General features: G+C 42.0%; 1 protein-coding gene across 1 annotated transcript in view; it reads left to right on the forward strand.

The window, feature by feature from the left end:
- KCNU1 (potassium calcium-activated channel subfamily U member 1) overlaps positions 1 to 20710 on the forward strand; it is a 244552-nt gene extending 223842 nt beyond the window's left edge. The window contains exons 24-28 of the mRNA XM_075601398.1: positions 8828 to 8902; positions 11656 to 11795; positions 14381 to 14575; positions 19517 to 19620; positions 20452 to 20710. Coding sequence (XP_075457513.1) covers positions 8828 to 8902; positions 11656 to 11795; positions 14381 to 14575; positions 19517 to 19620; positions 20452 to 20641 — 704 coding nt within the window. The 3' untranslated portion in view covers positions 20642 to 20710. The remainder of the gene's footprint in view (positions 1 to 8827; positions 8903 to 11655; positions 11796 to 14380; positions 14576 to 19516; positions 19621 to 20451) is intronic.
- Positions 20711 to 21322: the final 612 nt, after the last annotated feature.

Consider the following 21322-nt stretch of genomic DNA (forward strand, 5'->3'; position numbering starts at 1 on the left):
TTAAGGTCACCAAAACTTTCACAGACTCTACTGGCATACACACTTATACCATCAAAGACTTTATTAATTGTCTAACCACAGGCGTGGTATACCTCATTCAGTGCGCATGCGGTAAGCAGTATGTTGGTGAAACTCACAGGGCATTCAAAATACGGATTTTGGAGCACCTCGGGTCAGTGCGTAACAAATTAGACACACCCGTGGCTAGACATATTAATGATGCACATCATGGGGATGCCTCCAACCTGAAATTCATGGGCATGGCACATATTCCCTGGGGCCCACGTAAGGGCAACTGGGACATGAGCCTACGTCAGCACGAATGCCGTTGGATTTATCACCTCAACACACTGGCACCAAATGGTCTGAACGAGGGTTTTATTTTCTCGCCATTCCTCACATAGGGTTAGGGGGATCCAGGTATATAGATCTATTAATTCTAGCGTAGAAGGAGCCGTTTTGACTTTTTAGGCAGCGCCGTCTTGTGTAGTTCACTCCTACACCATCTACTCTGGTCCCCCTATTTGCCCTCTGTGCATCATTCATATGCCTTATGTCCTAAACCTTTGTGATTATCTGTGGAATCACCTCCATATCATATACCCTGGCACTCTTGCTGCTTTTCCTACTTGCATGCCTGCTGTTCATCTACCATTAGGGCATTTGTCGCCCTTTATTAGGTTAGGTTTCCTTTGCCTCTCCATGTGGGTGCTCAACATACAAGTAGTCACATGATTATATATTTTTTTATCAGTCCTACCTTGCCTCTCTGGATCTCCTTCCCAAACCCCCTCCCCTCCCCATCCCCCCCTCCTCCCCCCGGTTCCTTTATGTTGCGTCATGGTTACATCTGTACCTGCTGTGCCTCTTTAATAGTATTAGGCATACGTCACTCGTCCCTCCAGGGAGGGTACAAAAGGTTCCACTATACGACGTTACTTGCTACCTACTCCTCCCCCTTGAGAAAGCGCGTGGTGACGCGTGAAACGTACGTCGGGGTACGCCGTGACGTCATCACATTGACGCATGCGTGTTTTGTGTTTGGAGGAAAGGTCTCTCCAGCTAATACACGGAGCAACAGGCTGCTTATTGCTATCACGTATCAGGTTGTATACTATCCTACTTTGGTTTGGTGTTACTCAACCTCTCTGGGGGCTTGTACTTGCGCACTTTGCAGCGTGCGCTACCCAGAGTAAGTACTCAGAGTCTACTATTGACAACAAACAAACGATTGTATGTGAGTGCTCGTTCTATGCTTTGGAGTGTTCATTTTGTGCATTTCCGCGTGCGCTACCCAGAGTTACTACTCAGAGTCTATTATTGACTAATTACAACGATTGTATGTGAATATTTATTCTGTGCATGGGTGCATTGGTCCCAACCAAGCTGTTTTAGGGCCTCTCTCTATATATATCCATTTACTGATTATACCTGAGTTCACTGATCACCCTATACAGAGGATTTGTTGGTTAGATTTTCTATCACATAGCGTTTGCATTAAGCCCACTGCTATCTTCCCTCAATATCCATTTATTATTCACTATACCTGTGTATGCAATAGTGCAGCTCTATGCATAGCATCTGACTCATTATCAGCTATATGTTTGGAACACTATCTGTTCATATAGTTACCGTGACCAAACACATTTGGGGATTTTATCTATGCACTGTTGTGCATTTTTAGAGCGTTTCGTCGTTTTTTACAGTATAACTAATAAAGTCTTTTTTATTTTTATTTGAGTGTGACCTTTTGGTGGTGAATCCTATGCTAGGATTTGGCTACTATCTAGCCAGTTATTAGTAGACAATTGATTTTTTGTCACATACCTTGAGTGCAATTATAGGGGGCTGTTTATAATCCTAGGATTATTTGTGTGTATTGGGTTCCATGTGTAGCCAGGTCCTCTCTGGGTATTTTGTGCCCTCTTCACTGCGCTTACCTCCACGGCGACCGGGAAGGATGCGGTCGGTTGCAGGGGCAGGTGAGGATCGGGCGCGAGTGCAAGCGCCTGCAGGTGTTCCGGATGGGGGGGGGCGTGTGGGTGCCGGGCGGTGATAGCGTCACCGAGGACTCCCGACGTCTCCTGCAGAGGGGGCAGCCATCTTCTTTTTGCTCGCACATGCGCAATTGGAGCTCTGGCGGCCATTACAAGTTGCGCATGCGCAAGGACAAGCGCGCAAAGCACTAGCCAACCAGGGAAGGCTCTTGGTAGGGACTACAAGTCCCATGAGCCTCAGGAGAGCCCCACATGATGCCTCCAATAGGAGGGCAGGAATCTCGGAAGGCTAGAAGAGATACATTTTGCGCGCTGTGAGGAGCACCCCAGTCGGAAGAGGGACAGCAAATGGTCAAGTAGTGTCCAGGGAGTGGTACTCCTCTGGGCTAGGCCAGACTGTGTCCCCCAGGCACCAATTAGGCCTCGACTCACTAGTAGAGCAGTGATTGCTTTAGGGACAGGCCCTGAGGTAGGGACTCTGCCCCATTATCTATTTGGTAGTCAGGGACACAGTATTACGCAGCGCAGCCCTGCAAGGTGGGTTCTGGGATCAGAACACCACCAAGGACACAGAGACTATACAGTGATATTATCCATGCCGGAATTCACCCTACGCGGATGACGACGTCGGACCGGACGGAATCCCTGTCGTATTCTGCGGAACCCAGTTGCAGGAGCCCTGGCCAGGTATAGTTCTACAAGTGCACCAACACTGTAAAGCAACGCAAGGATCACGCCTAAAGGGTGGGGGTACCACTTGGGGACACTTACGTGGTAGAGTGGCCAAGTGCCCTGAACAGTACTTTGGACACGGTGTGGGGGTATATAATATGTGAAACCCTTTATGCAATATAAAAGTGATTGACATATATTCTATATGCAGATCCAGTAAAGGTTATTCTTGTTTATTCATATTGTGTGTTATTGAGTTGTGTCCTGTGAGAGGCACCTCCCGCTCTGTCGGGATCCCTCTCAGGTGGGAGGCATTGCATCACGAGTATTGTGATTATATATGTACCCCAGGCTCCCCGTCCGGAGCTTAGGCTCCTGAGGGCCACACAGGTAAAATACAGCATCATTGTCTGTGTTCATGAGGAAACAATGTTACACAAGTAATAATGGGCATTGTCTTAAGGGTTCCATGTAATAATGGATTTAAGGCAAATGTGGTACTGTGTGCTCATTTGCATGTCATTTCCCAGAATCCCTTGCTGCAGTGGAAGCACTGTATGCTAGGTGATAATAGTGAAAAGCAGGGTTGCAGACCTTTCTAAGACGTGAATGTGCTCACAAGTAATATTTTGTTTGATATATATATATCCCTACTACCCTAACCTACTCCCTACCTGGCTCCTAGGGAGTTAACGTCTATGGCGAGGGTGCCACACCACAGCACAGCCCTCTATGGGGCAGGCCCCAGTGGCTGTGTGTGGGCGCGCAAAGCACTGTGACGAGTTTGCTGGCAGGGAAGACAATGATTTTGTCTTCCCGTGTCGCAACGTGGTCACGTAGCCGTGCACAGCCAATGGCAAGGCAGATATGCCCCATCATTGCCCCACCCCCGCGCTCCCCACAGACAACCGATCGTGGCTGTAGTCTCTGCACGCGCCGCCATGGCACCAGGCGTACGTGCAGCAGGGAGGACTGGGGCCGTAGCCTAAGGTGTGGCTACTCAGTGTGCCTTACCTGGTACAGGGTGCAGGCTTCGTGTGGCTGGGTGTTGGTAGGAATGATGGAATTGATTGGGCAACAGGTACTTTTATAGTACAACAACCTTCTTTATTTGTGGCCCCTGGATGCTTGGGCTCTTTTCATTCAGGTACATGCCATATAGTATTACCACAGTTGTCTGCTTTATTTGTACAGTCAGCACTCTTAATAAAGATGCATCCTTAAACACCCACTCTTTATACCCTGAGAAGGTGCAGGCACTTTACTGACTAATACCTCACTGGTCCATCTCCATTCTGCACAACGTCTGTTATGCAATGTCTCAAAGGTTCCCTTCTTAGGTCCTGGCTGACTCAATACTTTATGGGGGTTCGCTCACAACTCCTGTCTCTGTACTGCCAATTCTAGACAGACTAATGTGCGAGGCAGGTTTGGATCTGCTTGTAGAGCAGATCCTGGGCCCTCTCATATGGACCTCTGCGGTGTGCCTTCCTCCTCTTCTGTGAACAAGCTGCTCCACCTTGGCCATACCTTGGGCACTGTCTCTAGCTAAAACATAATACATGGGGACTGGTCTATCCTATACACTTACATCTTAACTATATATATTGAGGCTCCTCTCAGCCTCCAGGAACCTGAATCTAGAAGCTTCTACAGCTCTAGATATACCCACTCATGACATCACCATGCATACAGTGAGAGTGGCTAGAATAATACTTAATATCCTACACCTGGGGGCAGGATAAGCACCTTCCAGATAGTACGCATTGTTAAGGTTTCTGCCCAGCAACTCCACATCATGTGACGAGAGACCCATACAGTTCTCCCCTCTAAAGCCCATTAACCCTTAAGTGAATATAGTAATCCCAATATATAGATATATATTTTTTTTAATTTTTATTTATTATTATTATTATTATTTTATATATATATATATATATATATATATATATATATATATATATATATATATATATATTTTTTTTTAATAAAGAGCTATTTTAATTGGTCCAGGGGTTGTATCATAAAATGTGGCAGAAATACTTCATGATCTCAACATGTACAGTCTGGGAGAGGGGGGATATGATAAACTCTCAAATACAATTTAAAAGTATTGACAAGATACACACGGGCAGAAAAGAGGAATGTTATAACAATAGCTCATGCGTGAGGGCTGACGTGTGGCAGAGTTAGGGGCGGAAGGAAATACTTCCTTGCTTAAAAGGCAGTGGATTTATTAAAAAACCTTCCAGTAGATGTTGTGGATCGTTTAGGATAAACACAAATATTGCAAGAAACCAGGGATCAAATAGTCTGAGGTGTCAAACTAAGCATGATAATGGACATAATAGGTGGAACTACGGGTCCTTATCTGCAGACGATGATTATGGTCCTACAATAAACTCAACTAATATAGTGCATCAAGTAATTTGGCCTGCCCGTTCCAATTTCTGCGTATGTTGCACTCTCTTGTCTTATTTCATGGTTACTTGTGAATCTACTTCTACTTCTCCATACCTACACTATTACATCATATGCATTTAAACCAAGCCCCAAAGCTTGTCTCACACATTGCTTAGATTGTAAGCTCTTCATACAAAGACTCCCTCTTATTGTTCCTTGTATTTCCCTGTTCAACGACTGTTGCATGTCATTTGTACAGCATCAGTGCTATATAAGATTAAATCATTGTAGTCCTGAAAAAATGTGTGTAATGCACACAAGTGACAGAAGTCAGAATTACCTTTAAACTATTCACTGCCAAAGCTCTCAATTAATAACCAATTAGTTAAATACTATATATGTATATATATATATATATATATATATATATATATATATATATATATATATATATATATATATATACATATACATATACAAAAATACAAAGAATTAGAGATATAGTATTTACTGTGTCATTAACACATTTTGTAAGCTACCCCTTAGCTGAAGGTTCCGAGCTCCAGCCAATACTGTAGTTGCCCATCTCTGCCATCATATATTGCCAGAAATGTGTACAATAGGAGTGGTTATTCTTCATTAGACACAGGGCTATTAAAACATCACTAGTGCCTGTTAAATAACTACAACTAAAGGGTGTCTGCAGGGTTCTATTGCTGTTCTTTGTTTTGAATATTAGATCATAACTGGATACTAAATGTCCATCTTCATGTACATTTCCTAGTGATATATTTGGGAAATAAACAAGTTGGGCCTTCAGTGGATTGATGGTTAAGTAATGAGTTACACCTGCATAGACCTCATTCACTACACATTTCTCTCCTTGGCCTTGTTTTTAATGTCCGCTGCCTCGGTTGCCAAAGGATTTTTTTTTTTAAAGACCTTGCATATGATATCTGGCATTTTCCTTCCATGGAAAAGTTGAACTGTCTTTCATTTGCCTGTCAGTTAGCAATGTGACAGCGCAGGCAGAAGCGGGTTAGCAAACACTGCCTGTGATCTAAATAGATTGTGACATATTCCAAACATGTAATAATAATTAATGCTGACACCTTAATCTGCCATTGAAGTCTAAATGTACAGTAGTAATCTACAATTAAGCGATATGGGCGTAAAAGCCAGTGTTACTGCACCGACATGACTTTACACAGGAAAAATATTGACACAAGAACAAGGGTTAAATAGTTGTTGAGTGGTTATTATTATTATAATTTTTTTTTTTGTAAGTTCATTTTATTTTCATTCTTTAGCAGCCAGAAAGGCAGCAAGGGATAGGAGTTCAGCAGAAGTCCACCCGTCCCCAGGCGTCCTACACTCTGGCCCCTATGCACCACTGCATGACAAATGGCGCTGTGGACCACCTCAGAGGAGCTCAACGAGCCATGGCAGGGCAAGATGAAGTTTGTCCACACCATGCTCGTGGCTCCCCTGGGCAGGCGACTGCGCCCCTGTGTTGAGTTCAACAGCTCAGAAATGTAAAACGCAGCACAGAGGTATAGCATTCAGGGCAGGACCAGGAGAGCAGGAACTACAGATGTAGTAAGACATAACGTATTCAGTACCACGACTGCGTTGGTCATGGCACCGGAGGATTAACGCAGGGTGGGGTCCCATTGAGAACCATGGACACGCTGCATCGCGACCACGCCTTTCACTTTCCCCCAGCGCCGCTGACTTTTGCTTCTTCATCCACATCTATATGCATGGATGTACATCTATCCAACGCATGCATGTACAATTTTTCACATCAAATACACGCCATGGGGTACATCGATGAGAAAGCGATAGACTAGCCCACTCACACTTTCATGCAGTGGTTTAAAGTGCGATGATATTAGAGAGTACAAAGTATCGCTACTTTTTAATTTGCAACCATAAAGTAAAAATACTTATTTTGTACACACAGTACTCTCGTAAGAAAAATGGGTTTACTTTAGGAGTCCAGTTTGTTTTGTGTCAATATTGGATTAACCCTTCTAAAATATGGCCCATGTGACTTTTCCCTAATGCTTAGTAAATTCAGTACCACTATTCTTTTTAAGACACTTCCACCACTGCTTTCATGAATCTCTAAATGTATAACGGAAGCTTCAGATTTGTATTTATGGGTGGGTTAAAACTAAGGGATAGGTCTCCAATCATTTTTGGACGTTACCTAAGAAACTCTGAAGTTTGTCAACCTGCCTTCTGGTAAGGAGGGGATGGTGTGCATACTCCCTTCCACCAGGTAAGAAGCGACAGGATGAGAGAGAGATAAGGGGAGGATAACCCACCGCAAACTTCAGGTTACAAAATCTTAACCTACAGTATTAAACTTATCACTATTGGCCATGGTAGTTTAATTGTGGGTGTAGTGGTAACCTGATATGACTCTGTTCAGACATTGACATCATGAGGGCTAAGTACAAAGGTAAAAAACGGGCAAAAGCCTAGAAACTGTTCTTAAAAAACTTGAATACCTTCTGCGTGCGCTAATCACCTTTTGTGAAGGTGCTCCTTATGCACTAACGTCCGCATTAGCAGCAACTAAGGCTCCTACAGTAGCTGCAGAAACGTATTTACTTCTCTGAAAAGCGTTGTGTTGAGGGGCGTCACTACTTTTGCCCTGGCGCAGCACACAAAAAAAGAAGTAGATACTTAACTAATTAGTTCATGTTTCCACCTCTGTTTTGCCCATTGTTTTTCTGCCACCTCGGAGATGGCGGTTGTGTGTCAGTATTCTTCAAAAAATTAGCTTAGCACCAATCTTGGTAAGTTATCAAACGCGGCCCACACGTTTGGATAACATTTTCAGAGAAACCGATTGATTTAAAGTATAAACACATATTTAATAGACTTAGGTAAGTTTACAAACAAAATATACATACAGGGTATATTACAAATTATGATATATGTATATAGAAATATACATCTATTGTGATATACATCACAATATATATATATATTTATATATATATATATATATTGTGATATACATCACTAAAAAAAAAAATATATATATATATATATATTGAGCACACAGTAATATTTCCATTTGCTATATATTTGTGTGTGTGTGTGTGTGTGTGTGGGTGTGTGTATATATTTATATACATGTATATACAGTATAAACAGATATCTGTGTTTTTTAAAGAAATAAAACATATTACTATTTGTTTCAGCCATTGACATCTATACTGTACACATTTGTCATTTATTTAGTAGAACTAAATTTTTAGCTTATTATTGTATGCATATTAAAATTATTTTACCATAAATGAGTGATGAGAATTGTCACAGAATGATTTGCAGGTCTCTCCTGTTTCAGTTAAACTGCTTCACTACACCGGCTAATACTGTACGTAGGATTGCTTGCATTTCTGCAATCAAAGGTAATATTGCAGTTACAAAGTGTAAGATAAATTAGGGACAAGCACAGTGATTAGGCTAATTAAGTAACAAAACATGCATCAGCGTGTAGGTGTGAATGTTAAAAAAAAGTTTAATAAATAGCCCCCAATGTTTCTATAATAATTGCGCATGGGGCACCTGTTAGATTAAAATAAGAATCCTTATTACCTTGAATTATATATTATATACAGATAATACAGTGAATATGCCCCGGTGTCTTTCCGCATTGTATAGGTTTGACTGGAATGTAGTACTGTATAATTCATTTGTGTATTGACGTCACTTGATTCCAAATTTCCATATAGTTGCGCAGGGCAAGAAGAGAATGTTGGACAATAAGAAGCCTCCAGCTACCAGGATTCCAGTTATCACAGAGCTGAGTAAGTCATTCTGTGGGCAGTAAATTCACAGAAGTAAATGTTACTTGGTGCATTATTTATACAATGGGTTTGAAAGTTCCTCTTAGAAGCTGAGCTAGTTCAATTTTATAATGCTGAGTAAACATAAAAGGCGGCCTAGACTGCTCCGACAGTATTTACTGATCAGTGAAAGGTAAAGATGACCGAAGAAGAATGTTTATAGGAAGGATGGGGGTTTACGGTCTGTAAAGTTCTAGCCCAGTTGGGAAAAACAGAAGGTTAACTCCTTTGAGGCCAGATGGGTTTTTGCTATCATTTGCTATCATTTCAAACTGGTCATTTAGACATCTGGATTACAACACAGATATACTGTAACATAGTCATAGACAGTGTAAACTCACACATAAGTTTAATAACAATAATAATAATTTTATTTCATATTGCGCTTTTCATCCGAGACTCAAAGTGCTTCACAATTACATATAGTGTGCGGTATGCAGCACTGTCCATAGGATTTTTATCCCTGCCCAGATGAGCTTGCATTCTATGTTTTTGGTGCCTGAGGCACAGAGAGATAAAGTGACTTGCCCAAGGTCACAAGGAGCTGACACCGGGAATTTAAGCAGGTTCCCCTGATTCAAACTCAGTGTCATGGTTTACAGAGTCAGTGTCTTTACTCACTGAGCCACTCCTTCAGCCCTATAAACTGATGATTGATGAAAAGCTTGGATAAGCTGTAAGTCAGATTTGCTAAGCAAAGCAAATGTAAAAATGGATTAACGTTTTAGCTGAAAGTGAATATGCTGTCATATAAAGTGCTGATGGGTATGTCTGCACTCTTTCATTTTTTAAATGGTATCATTCGTATCAGCTATCCCTGTTCTCTTTATCCCTAACTCCTGATGCTTCCCCTTTCCAGCATCTTCATACCCTGGCACAATGGAACTTGAATGCTCTGAGGCCCTTTTAAATATAAGAAATGGGTTATGACATCATTAACATACCCTATACTTTATAGCCGTCCCGTCATCGTCCATGTCATTCCCTGCACCTAGAAATGGGCAAATGTGTCAAAATTCGAGCCACAGATTTTTTCCCCCCACATTTCAAACCATAGATGGATATCCAAAGGCGGATTGGGCACTAACGTTAGGGAATAGGTACACAGGCCAGCACAGGGGGTTACAGGCAGGCAGAGAGTGGGACAACACAGGGGAGACAGAGAGACTGACGAGAGTTTGTGCATCCAAATCTGTCTGCGAATCTCCAGTGATAGAAAAAAGCCAATGTGCCTTTTTTGAGGCTGAAATCCGCGACTGAAACGAACTGGCCAATTTGCAGTGAATCTTGGGGAAAAATGAAGGGTAGTTAGTGTCAACTTGATATGATAATGCCCATTTGCGACATATCCCCTGACGCTTTTTAAATCTTTGCTGTGTAGCCTGAGTTATCATGTTGTTCTGCTGTGCACAGGGTGGCAGTTTCTGCAGAGTGACAGATCATTCTGCACTGAGAGTCTGCATATACTTTGCCATCAACAGCAGTAGCAACACGCCTGCCTGTGACCTGGCAAATGTACGCTTGTTATTTTAGCATTTCTTTTCCTGTGTTACCAACGGCTCTGTTGCTAAACGCAGCTAATCAGCACACATGCCACTAATTAAATCATCTTGTGTGTATTAGCAATGAAACCACCTCACAAATAAAACCAACGGGTGTGTACGGTTTAATTAGAAGCCCTCCAAAGGTTCCAGCACGCTGGGAGGTGATGCTTGTCAAATTAATGTTACATGGCACAGCCTGTTATCTGACTGCATGGGAAAGGCTCCCTCAGATTGGAACCAAAGTGAAGTCGACAGTATTTCTGCCATAGAACAGAGGTCTGTTTTAGACCAGTGTAATAATGCGTCTGTTGCAGAAGCCGGCAGAACATGTCAGAGAAGTGAAGACTCTTAACCTCTTTGGTGTTAAATAAAACTGCAGGAAATCTGGCATTGAACGGTAAACACAAACTAATAATGGCACGGGTCAATAGAGATGTAGAGCTGTATTTACTAAGCTATGCTAAGCCATAAGGGACCTTACGGCACCTTCACCACGATTATCCCATATCACATATGGGTTGGCAAATTGGGCCTATGTTTCTATTAACCCATAATACTATTAATACTTTCACTGCCAGAGGGGCAAGTGCCAAAAGAGTTTCAACCCAGTAGTGCTGGAGGGATCATGGAGGCTACTCCACCTACAGCCGGGGTGGCCAACTCCTGTCCACAAGAGCCACAAACAGGTCAGGTTTTAAGGATATCACTACTTCAGCACAGCTGGATCAGTTGTTGACTGAGCCACCACTGATTGAGCCACCTGTGCTGAAGCAGGAATATCCTGAAAACCTGACCTGTTGGTGGACCTTGAGGACTGAGTTGGCCATCCCTGACCTACAGTATTGCAGATGAGAACCAGTTTCACTAGTCACTAGACTTTTTTTTACCTCCACTGTTTCTCTAGTTGGGTCTCTAATTCTATTCATATACAGTATTTACCTCTGCCAACTCTACTGGGAGTCTGCCCTGTGCACCCACTACCCTTTCAGTGGATGTTTTTTTTTATAACTCTTCAGTGTCTTACACATCAGCTTCAAAATGCTTTTTTCCTGTGCTATTCTGATACCATTGATTATTATTATCATTAGTATTATTATTTGTGGTTAGTAAATACATCCAGAAATCAGCTAACATGTCAAATACCTTTTACTACCCGTGTCCTCCTAACAGAGCTAGCGTCAAACATTACATTCATCCAGCAGAACAGCTTCATGGACCCCAAACGTCCTGAGACAAAAGCCTATCTTACCACCCCATTTGCTTCTGGATCTGTCTTCTCTGGAAGTTTTTTGGACTCGTTGATGGCAACAGTAAGTTCAATGGTTCTATTAAAGCAAGATTTTACACCCCCGCCATCCATATAATTAACTCTTGGTGTAGATGTGGAGAATATTGGATCAATTTAAAAGGGAAAAGACTCAATTCCTCCGAATTGCTTGGAAAGTAATCTCAGCAAATCATTGTGTCCTTTCGGATCTCTTAAAAATAAAAAACACCTTCCGAATTAAGCATTTCAATAGCCTGATGCCTACTCATGAGTACTACTTCCTACATCCACTGCATTTACGACTTCCTCACTGTCTCTAGAAGTCTCCCAACAAAATGCACAGGGCCGGATCCACAGGCCTCCTTTAAATTAGGGGTCTATAATGTCATGTTACCTAAAACGCATATCTACAAAGCTACAGTACAGTAATTATATGCAAAAACAATGACCACTGTATACTTAGCATAGGTTTAACATTGCGGTACTGTAGCGCAACTATGAGTTCGCTTCCAAGAACACAACGTTAAGTATGTCTTGGTCTTATTCCCATTGAGACCCTTAAATAGGTGTTTAATTAAACTTGAAAAAGAGTGGGAAACAACACTGGAAATAACAATATGTTAGTTAAACCCATCTTAATTGTGGTGTTACACCTATCCAGACCCTGTCAAAGCCCTATTTCAGGGTCCGGATGTGAGTAACGCCAAGTTTAAGTATGACCTAAGTAACGAAACGTTAAATCCATGTGCTAACCTTGATGGACTTTCATGGATGTGCGCTGTTAGGGGGAATGGCATCTTTTGCATCTCATTAACATTAATGGCCATTATAGTTGGCACAATACTCTCTCTGGGAGAAAACCGTACTTTACATGAATGTATTAGTCATTGAAGATATGAAGTAAGGCATAACATGACATTAACTTCAGGTTAACGTCACATTATGTCACCTAATAGAGCTATGTCTGGCCCTTAGAGTGTAAGCTCTCCAGGGGAGGGATTACTTTTTATATCATGTGCTTGTATGTGTGATGCAGTTATTGTGTTATAATAACCCTGTATTCTAATGTGTGTTTTATAAAGCTCTAGATAGGTAAAAATATACATACATATGACATGACTGGTGCAAAGCAGTGCCACCCTGACCACAATATAAAAGAAGTAGAAAATAATGGAAATATCTAACTTTCAACTCCGCCGTAAGACTTTATTGACATTAGAATCAGTCCATTCTTCATCCTGTGTTTTCTTCCTCCCGGTGTCTCAAACCTCTGATGGCTGAATATGATTGAGATTTCCTCGTTGCATGTACAGCAAGTCTGGAAATAATGCTTACAAGGACACAAGTGGTCAGCTTAAAGCAGGCATAAATGGACGTCCTATTACTCCAGGAAGCGTTTAATGATGCTAAAATGGCAGCAAGCTTTTAGTCTCCATTACGTCTGCTGGGACTGCAAGATTCTGAGGGCACCAAATCTCTTGCAATAAAATAATCCCTTGCAAAGCTGTAATAAAGAGTATGCACAATAGAAAAGTGGACAAGGGATGGGTCTGATGGTGAAAAAACGTTACTTAGAATGACATGGTTGTTTGTTCAAGGCCCATCTCCGACACTCCTTAAACTAGGGTTACCACAGTATCTCATTGTTTATCTGCATCTGTTTGGTACCATGCCGTAAAATACCAGAGAAACATATTTAGCTATCCCAGCAAGATGCCCGATCTTGTATTTAAAAGCTTACTAAATATTTCACATTGTACTAGGAATTTTGTCATTTTTAGAAAGGTGGCAACCGATAAATGACATTGAGGCTATCAATTAACACTCAATTTATAGATCTGATCTGTGAAACTGTTTTACAAGACACACTTTAAAGAAGCATTTTTATGCTTATACAGCTCATTGTATATTCAGGGGGTATGAAAAATAGGGGTAATTTCAAGAGTCCTAATATTGTGAAGCACTTGCCGGTGGCGTTTTTTTTTTATGAGGGAGGCAAAATCTTTAAAAGGACAGATGGTTCAAAAAAGGCTGATGGATCTCAATTTACAATTAAAGGCTAATAAAACCAGGTTAAAGGAGCTTAACATGTACACCCTAGAAGAGAGGATATGGAGGGTGGAGATAGGATAGACTTTCATTTACCTTAAAGGCACAAATAAAAGTACAGGAGGGATTAATCTTTTTAGAGAAACGGAAAGACAAGAACAAGATATTTGTAAGCTAATGTAGTATACTCGGAGAAGGTGAGGAAGTACTTTTTCTGAAAGATTAGTACTCTAGATGCACGAAACAGCTTTCCAACAAAGATCAAAGAATATTGAAAAATGCTTTGATTTGACACAATAAAACCCCAGACATGGAAAGGTCTAGTAGAGACACTGCACCCGGAGTCATCAAAGCACGATTCACTGTTTCGCACTCGAATTGCCGGTATCCACCATTAACTTTAATAGCAGACATCGCTGATTCGGGTGTAATTCAGTAGATCATGATTTGATGACTCCGAGGCAATGTATGTTACTAACTTTTGAGAATTGAGTATTGAGGTCTTGATGTTGATGTGAGAGAAGATGGAGTTGAGTTCACCTTTGGGGGGCCACTAACGGGAATCTTGCTTCTGTCCAGACCTATTTCAACTGCCAGGTGCTGGAACTGCTGCAGACACTGGTGACTGGAGGTACTACCCCAGAGCTGGAGGAGCAGCTAGCCGAGGAGAATGCATTAACAAGGAGCGTACACAGCAAAAATTCTGTTTCCTCACGGAACCGCTGCATACTGTCCCTCGTCTCCATAAATGATTACAGGCTGTCACCCCTCAATGTAAGTCTGCATAGAATTTATGGGCAATCTATGAAATGTTCCAATCCAGTGCTCTGGATACCTTTGCAGATTGTGAATGTAGCACACCTTTCTTACTCAGCAAAAGACTGCTTGATGATTATGAGCTTTGAACGTTACTGTATACATCCACTTTTAAGACATTTGTACTGTACAACTACAGCCATACAGAGAAATATTCCAAATAGACCGACGTCCAAAGAGAGCAAATACAATAATAATCCTTAATTTGGTTTCCCTGTTAAAATAGAAACATTAGACAGACAATTTTTAGGATGCACATCAGCCCTTATTATACAGTATTTAACACTCATTGATTTGGGGGTATTTAACACTCTCTGATTTAAGCATGTGTAGCATCAACCTAAGCAAAAAAGTACAGACATAATGCCAGAGCTACAGTATATAACTGTATGTAAACATGTGTGGGTCTGTGTACATGTGAGAATATATCTGTGTGTGTATTGTTGCCTTTTTGTGTGTATCAGAGTATTAATGTGTGGGTATGAAATGTGTGTGAGTCCATATCTATGTATGTCAGTACTTGTTAGTACATTTTATGCAGTGGGATTAAAAATCATCTTGTGCTGTCCCTGGCCCTGATGGATTCGCCAATGTCTATTACAAAAAGTTCCTGGCCATACTTTCCCCACACCTACTGTACTACAGATGTACAAATCATTTATGGATGGAAAACCAATCCCGCCAACCATGTCAACTGCAAACTTTGCCATTATACACAAAGAGGGCCGAGACCCAATGCAATGCCGTAGCTACCACCTGATCTCCCTACTAAACAATGATCTGAAATTATATAGCAAAATCCTAGTAAATAGGTTAGACAATATCTTGCCTAGATGTATCCATATTGAGCAGGTCGGATTTGTGTCGGGTAGACAAGCCTCAGATAACACTCAGAAAATAATAAATATAGTGGACCATGTTCATCTCACTGGAACCAGAGCCATTCTTCTAAGCCTTGACGCAGAGAAGGCGTTCAACAGAGTGGACTGGGGATTTTTAGATAAAACACTACAGAAAATTGGATTTAAAGACATTTTCTTAGAAGGAGTCCGAGCATTATACCAAAATCCAACGGCATTGGTTAAGCTCCCAGGGAATGATCTGGACCCAATTAGAAATGGAACAAGTAGGGCTGCCTGTTGTCCCCTCTTCTCTTCACCCTAACGATTGAACCTCTAGCTGCGAATATTCGAGCAAATGATAATATCCAGGGTATAGTAATTGGAGAAATAAATGATAAAGTATCTCAATTCTCAGATGATATAATGTTAACATTAGCAAGTCCCCAGACTTCTTTGCCCAACCTCCAAAAGCTGTGTCAGACTTTGGGATAATCTCAGGGTACAAAATGAACAATGACATATCAGAGGCCCTAAATTTGAACCTCCCAGGCCCGGAGATAAACTACTAAAATTGAATTTTAACTATAGATGGAGTTCCTCTAACATTAAATATTTGGGAGTAAATGTGGCAAGGCACTACCACTCTCTATATCAGAGCAACTACCCACCCCTGTTTGATAGGATTAAAAAGGATTTGGCGAAGTGGGAAGGATTCCAGGTGTTGTGGATCGGGAGAATAGTATCGGTCAAGATGAACATACTCCCTAGGTTATTATATCATTTCCAGACCCTCCCGGTCAGGATACCTGGAACCGAACTAAAAAATATAGAAAACAGAATATTCCACTTTATCTGGTAGGGCAAGAGACCCAGGAGAGCTAGGTCAGTTATGCTGACCTCAAAAATTAGAGGGGGAATGGGCATTCCAGATATCTCAAAATACTACCAAGCTGCCCAATAATGGCAGGTGGTGGTTTGGAACACTGACCCAGCCCAATATTGCTGGTTGGCCATAAAATATGCCAGAACACCTTCTCTGCTAATGTCCCTATGAGCTCCGGAAAAGAAGGACTCACAGGTGAAAATGTTTGAACTGGGTCCAGTGAGATGCACCTGGGAGGCCTGGACTAAGTCCAAGGGCAAATTTAAGCTCACGTCACCAGCCTCACAACTCACCCCACTTTTCAACAACCCCAATTTTCCGCCAGGATGTGAGTCCAAACAATTCGACCAATTTACAGCTAAGAATATTAGGGCAATCGCCGATTTATTACACAATGGGAAATTCCTTAGTTTCCAAGAGCTTTGAACCAGATATGAGGCACCAGATTGCCATATATTTAAATAAATATGTTCAGATTAGACATTTTCTGCAAAAAAAATCTCCAAAATTAGAATTCCCCCTCTTTCAAGCTTTGAAGTATTGTGTAGAAGAGAATTTACCAAAAAGGCTTGATCACAAAAATATATGCTGGTATGGAGGCTTCGGTAGAGTCCCCTGACCACAACTAAATGCTCTAATGGACGGCCGATTTAAACTTGGAAATTGAAAGAGATGAATTGGAGGATATTTGGGAGCTTGCCGCAAAACCTCCATATGTACCACTATTAAAGAAAACATTTACAAGATTCTATTTCATTGGTACCTCAACCCAAGCCGACTGAAACTAATCTGCCCTGCGGTGTCTGACATATGTTGGAGGGGCTGTGGACGAAGAGGTGATATGGTGCACATTTGGTGGACATGCTCGGCTAAAAAGAAATATTGGTCCACTATCCAAAAAATCATTAAACATATAACAGATTTATCCATCCCAGTGGACCCACTGATTTTTCTGTTGGCAAAACCAGTCGAGGATATAGACCGCCCTATTAGGCAACTGATATCATTTATACTGATGTCGGCTAGATGTGCCTCTTGGAAGAAAATTCCCCACCCCTCTAGACTGTTGAGAAAAGAATAAAGGAGGCGATGCTGATGGAAAAAAATGACAGCCTTTCTGAAGCATTCGGCCGACAAATTTTCTAAAACGTGGGACCCATGGTTGGGGCAGTGAACTGATTAGCCATGACAGTTAAGAAATACGCCACTAGTTTGATGTAACCTGATAGGGTTGACTATGCCTCAACCCAAAAACTAAAGCTATTGATTTAACAAAATAAACAGAGCTACAAAGCTAAAATAAAATCTTGATGCGGTAAGGGGGGAAGAGGCACCCCCTCCCTGCTCTTCCCCATTGACTCCCCCCTCTTTTCTGCTCCTTCTTGTCTCTCTTCTCTGTCCCCCCACCCCCTTTTTTCTTTATTTTTTCCTTTCTCTTTATCTTTTTTCAACATAGTACATATATTACACAGTATGAGTCGATCCTTCAATACCAGCTGCAATTATGTTGAACCAATGTTTGATTACCTGCAGTTGTTATTATAACCTGGCCATTAGTAATTATTCAAGAATTACCTGAATAGTCAGCCTATTCTACACTATTGATATCATCTTTACTCATTACATCTGTATATTCCCACTGTTACATTGTTGGATATTCAATACTTGCTGTTTGTACTGTGTGGAAAACTAACAAAAATATTTGAAATGTAGCCCTGTTTCCCCTAGAACACAGGAAGATACCCAGTGCTGCTATTATACCTGTTGGCTACAGGCGCTTGAGCCTCTGCAACAGAGAGCCTGGGGTGTATACTTACTCTGATCCAGCGCCTCCACCTGTGAGGGATCCCAGCAGCGCGGAAGCAGCCCCTCACAGGACACAATAATATACACGCACAGTATAAAATTATTTGACCTTTACTGTATTGCCGATTTATATATGTCAAAGGATTACTCTCCCGTACGGATAAGCTATATGTACACAACTACCACACGCCTCGTAGGGCTTACTTTCCTGATATAATACCCACCACCGTGTCCCACACAGTGTCCAAAATACCGTGTACCTCACACAGAGTCCCCAAGTGTCCCTCAGTATGTTAAGTCCCCTTGGTCACTAGTCCCACAGTGTCCCCAAAGAACCCACCCTTATAGGCGTGATCAGTGCCTGGGTATATATCGGCATGTTGGTGCACTTGTTGACTTTTTACTGCCGGGCAATGCAGCACCCGGTCTGATGAAGCTTCGCAAAGGATCCGCCGATCCTCCTACACCGACGTGGTCAGGGTGATCCCACCAATGTCTCTGTAGTCTCTTTAGTGAGGCCTGATCCCAAACCTCTCTTCAGGGAGTTCAGCGTCTGCTGTGTCCGTAATATATCTATATACTACAGAGATCCGTCCCCTATGCTAGGGCCTGTCCCTGGAGCAGCCACACGCTAGAGTTGACTCAGGGCCTATCTTGGGCCTAGGGGGGTATATGCTGGCCTAGTGCAGAGGCTACTCTGCCTGCATGCTCCCTGTGACACACTTCATTATCCTGCCTGCATGCACTTCCACAGCTCCTATTGGCTCCCTGGCATCAGATGGGACACTCCTAAGCCTCATGGGACTTGTAGTCCCTTCCAAACCTTCCCTGATAGGCTAGCGTTCACAGGCTTTTCCACTGCGCATGCACAACATAGAATGGCCATCGCAGCTGCTCTGCGCATGTGCAAGCTTTCCCAAGATGGCGGCTCCCTCCGCAATCACCGGATCCCCCGGCGAGACGATCACACAGGCACACCGGCAACCACCCACTGCACGCCCCCTCCCGCGGAGCTCACGAAACGTGTGCAAGCGCATCCGCACACCCCTGCAACTAGCCGCAACTCTCCCGACTGCGCGGATGTAAAAAGCAAAGGGAGGGTCACACCTCAGAGGGGGAACCTGACTACAAAACAAAAAAATTAAAAATCATCTGGTGCTTTCACCGAGGGTCAGCGACTATCGATGGCACAGGGAAGTCTTCATTCAAGTGAATGGGCTGTAAGGTGTCTTCCGTTGGTCAGAGGTGTCTTATGGCAGAGCATCACTTAGTGAATATGCCCCAAAGTTAGGGAAATATCCTATGTGCATATATATACTATAATCAACTGGCGGGTCCATTATTCTGATGGTATTTCTTCCACTACAGGAAAACACATATGGAGATTTGTTCTACAAGGCTTTGACTTCCTGTGGTATCATCTGTTTTGGGCTTTACCGTCTCATGAAGACAGACAATTCATGGACCAGCAGGTTAGTGGGGGTTTTTTCATTGATGATTTGTATTAGCTAACCACTTAAATAACTGGAGCATTTACATAGGAGCATGATGTCAGATTGTCCTATTGATCCTGTTGTCACTTAGATTGTAAACTTTTTGGGGCAGGGACTCCCTTTCCTATTGTTACTTTCATGTCTCATGTGCTTATTCCTAATGTATTATATTATTATGTCATGTGTATTACTGCTGTGAAGTGCTTTGTACCTTGATGGTGCTATATAAATAGACATATACATATATACATACATACACATACAATACTATAATTGGGAGACTAATGTTTAATAAATCCAGGTGCCATCTACACCTGAATAAATATAAGTGGATCTTTTCACAAAAAATTGTAATTTTCTCTTTTAAAATACTTCCATTGATAAGTGTTTTGGATACCATTATTTAAAAAATGTAGATCATATTTTGAGGGGAAATATGAAGTTTTAAGTTTATTGCTCATCCAGTGATGGAGACATTTTATTCCACGGGATGTACAGTATCCACAAAAAAATCAACACAGTGCATCGTATAAAGATACTGTACAGAGCATTGCTATGCATTTCCAAACTGGGTTTGCATGTAACTATAGAATAGACCTTCAGCAAAGTAAGCATTTCTCCATTGGAATTTGGACGTAGTTGATGACAAGAGTAGCAGCAGGGTCACTAGTCTATAAGTAGAATAAACTTTATTTCATGTAAAGTGTACACTTATACTTATATTGCAGATGCAGGGTGTACTCACAATTAACCCCACGTTTCACCTTTTAACGTTATATGCAATTGTCTCCCCTCCATTCTGTTCTGCAGGTATGCGATCACAAGACCACCCAACAACTTCCCACTACTATCTACAGATATGCTGTATTGTATTGTTCCATATCAAGAGCAGCCACGTGCCTCAACCTCAGCCACACTAGAATCATTGCCCCACAGCTCTGAAATGGCAGTACCAACGCCATTGACATTGCCTCCGAATAGAGATGGAGAACCTTGTTAAATAGAGGAATGTTACACAGTATGATCTGGCTGGTACCTTCTATATTAAAGTATGACCATATTAACATTGGCTTACTTGTGTGTTGACTCAGGCTGCAGTGTTGATGAATGCTGAGGTGCTTAGCTTGGCGCAGTGGTGTGGCCGCTTCCTTTGGGAGTGGGTTTGAATCATTTGGGGGTGGTGGCTTAAATTTTTGGTCTGGTATCACATTAGTCAATTTTAGGAATTAGGCAGCTAAGTCTGGAGCATATTATTGTTGAACAGTGGCACATCCAGGATAGGGCCTAAATGGGCACTGTCCTACTGGGCGGATAGGTGCCTCGATGAATTTTGAGGCACCTTTTACCCGGATTGGCAGTTTTGACAGCCTCTATTTGCCAAGCCCACGAAATTCATACTCCAAAATTAATTGCAGCAGCGGGACCGTGGCTCTTTTGACTGCAGTTCCTGCCAGCACGAGCATGGAATGTTTTCTCTTTCATCCTCATCCCGGTAAGTGATCCAAGGGGGTATAGGCGAGGAGAAAGAGTTGATTTGAATGCTGTTGAATCACAAAGCAGACACAAAAAAATGTTGGAACTTGTGTGTGAATATGTCTGAAATATGCCAGATCTTGCCAACCTCCAAAAAAATTTGCTTGATTTGTGTGGCCATATTTTGGATATTTCAATAACTTTTTTT

Source organism: Ascaphus truei, chromosome 5 (assembly GCF_040206685.1).
Source record: "Ascaphus truei isolate aAscTru1 chromosome 5, aAscTru1.hap1, whole genome shotgun sequence".
NCBI classification, from domain to species: domain Eukaryota; kingdom Metazoa; phylum Chordata; class Amphibia; order Anura; family Ascaphidae; genus Ascaphus; species Ascaphus truei.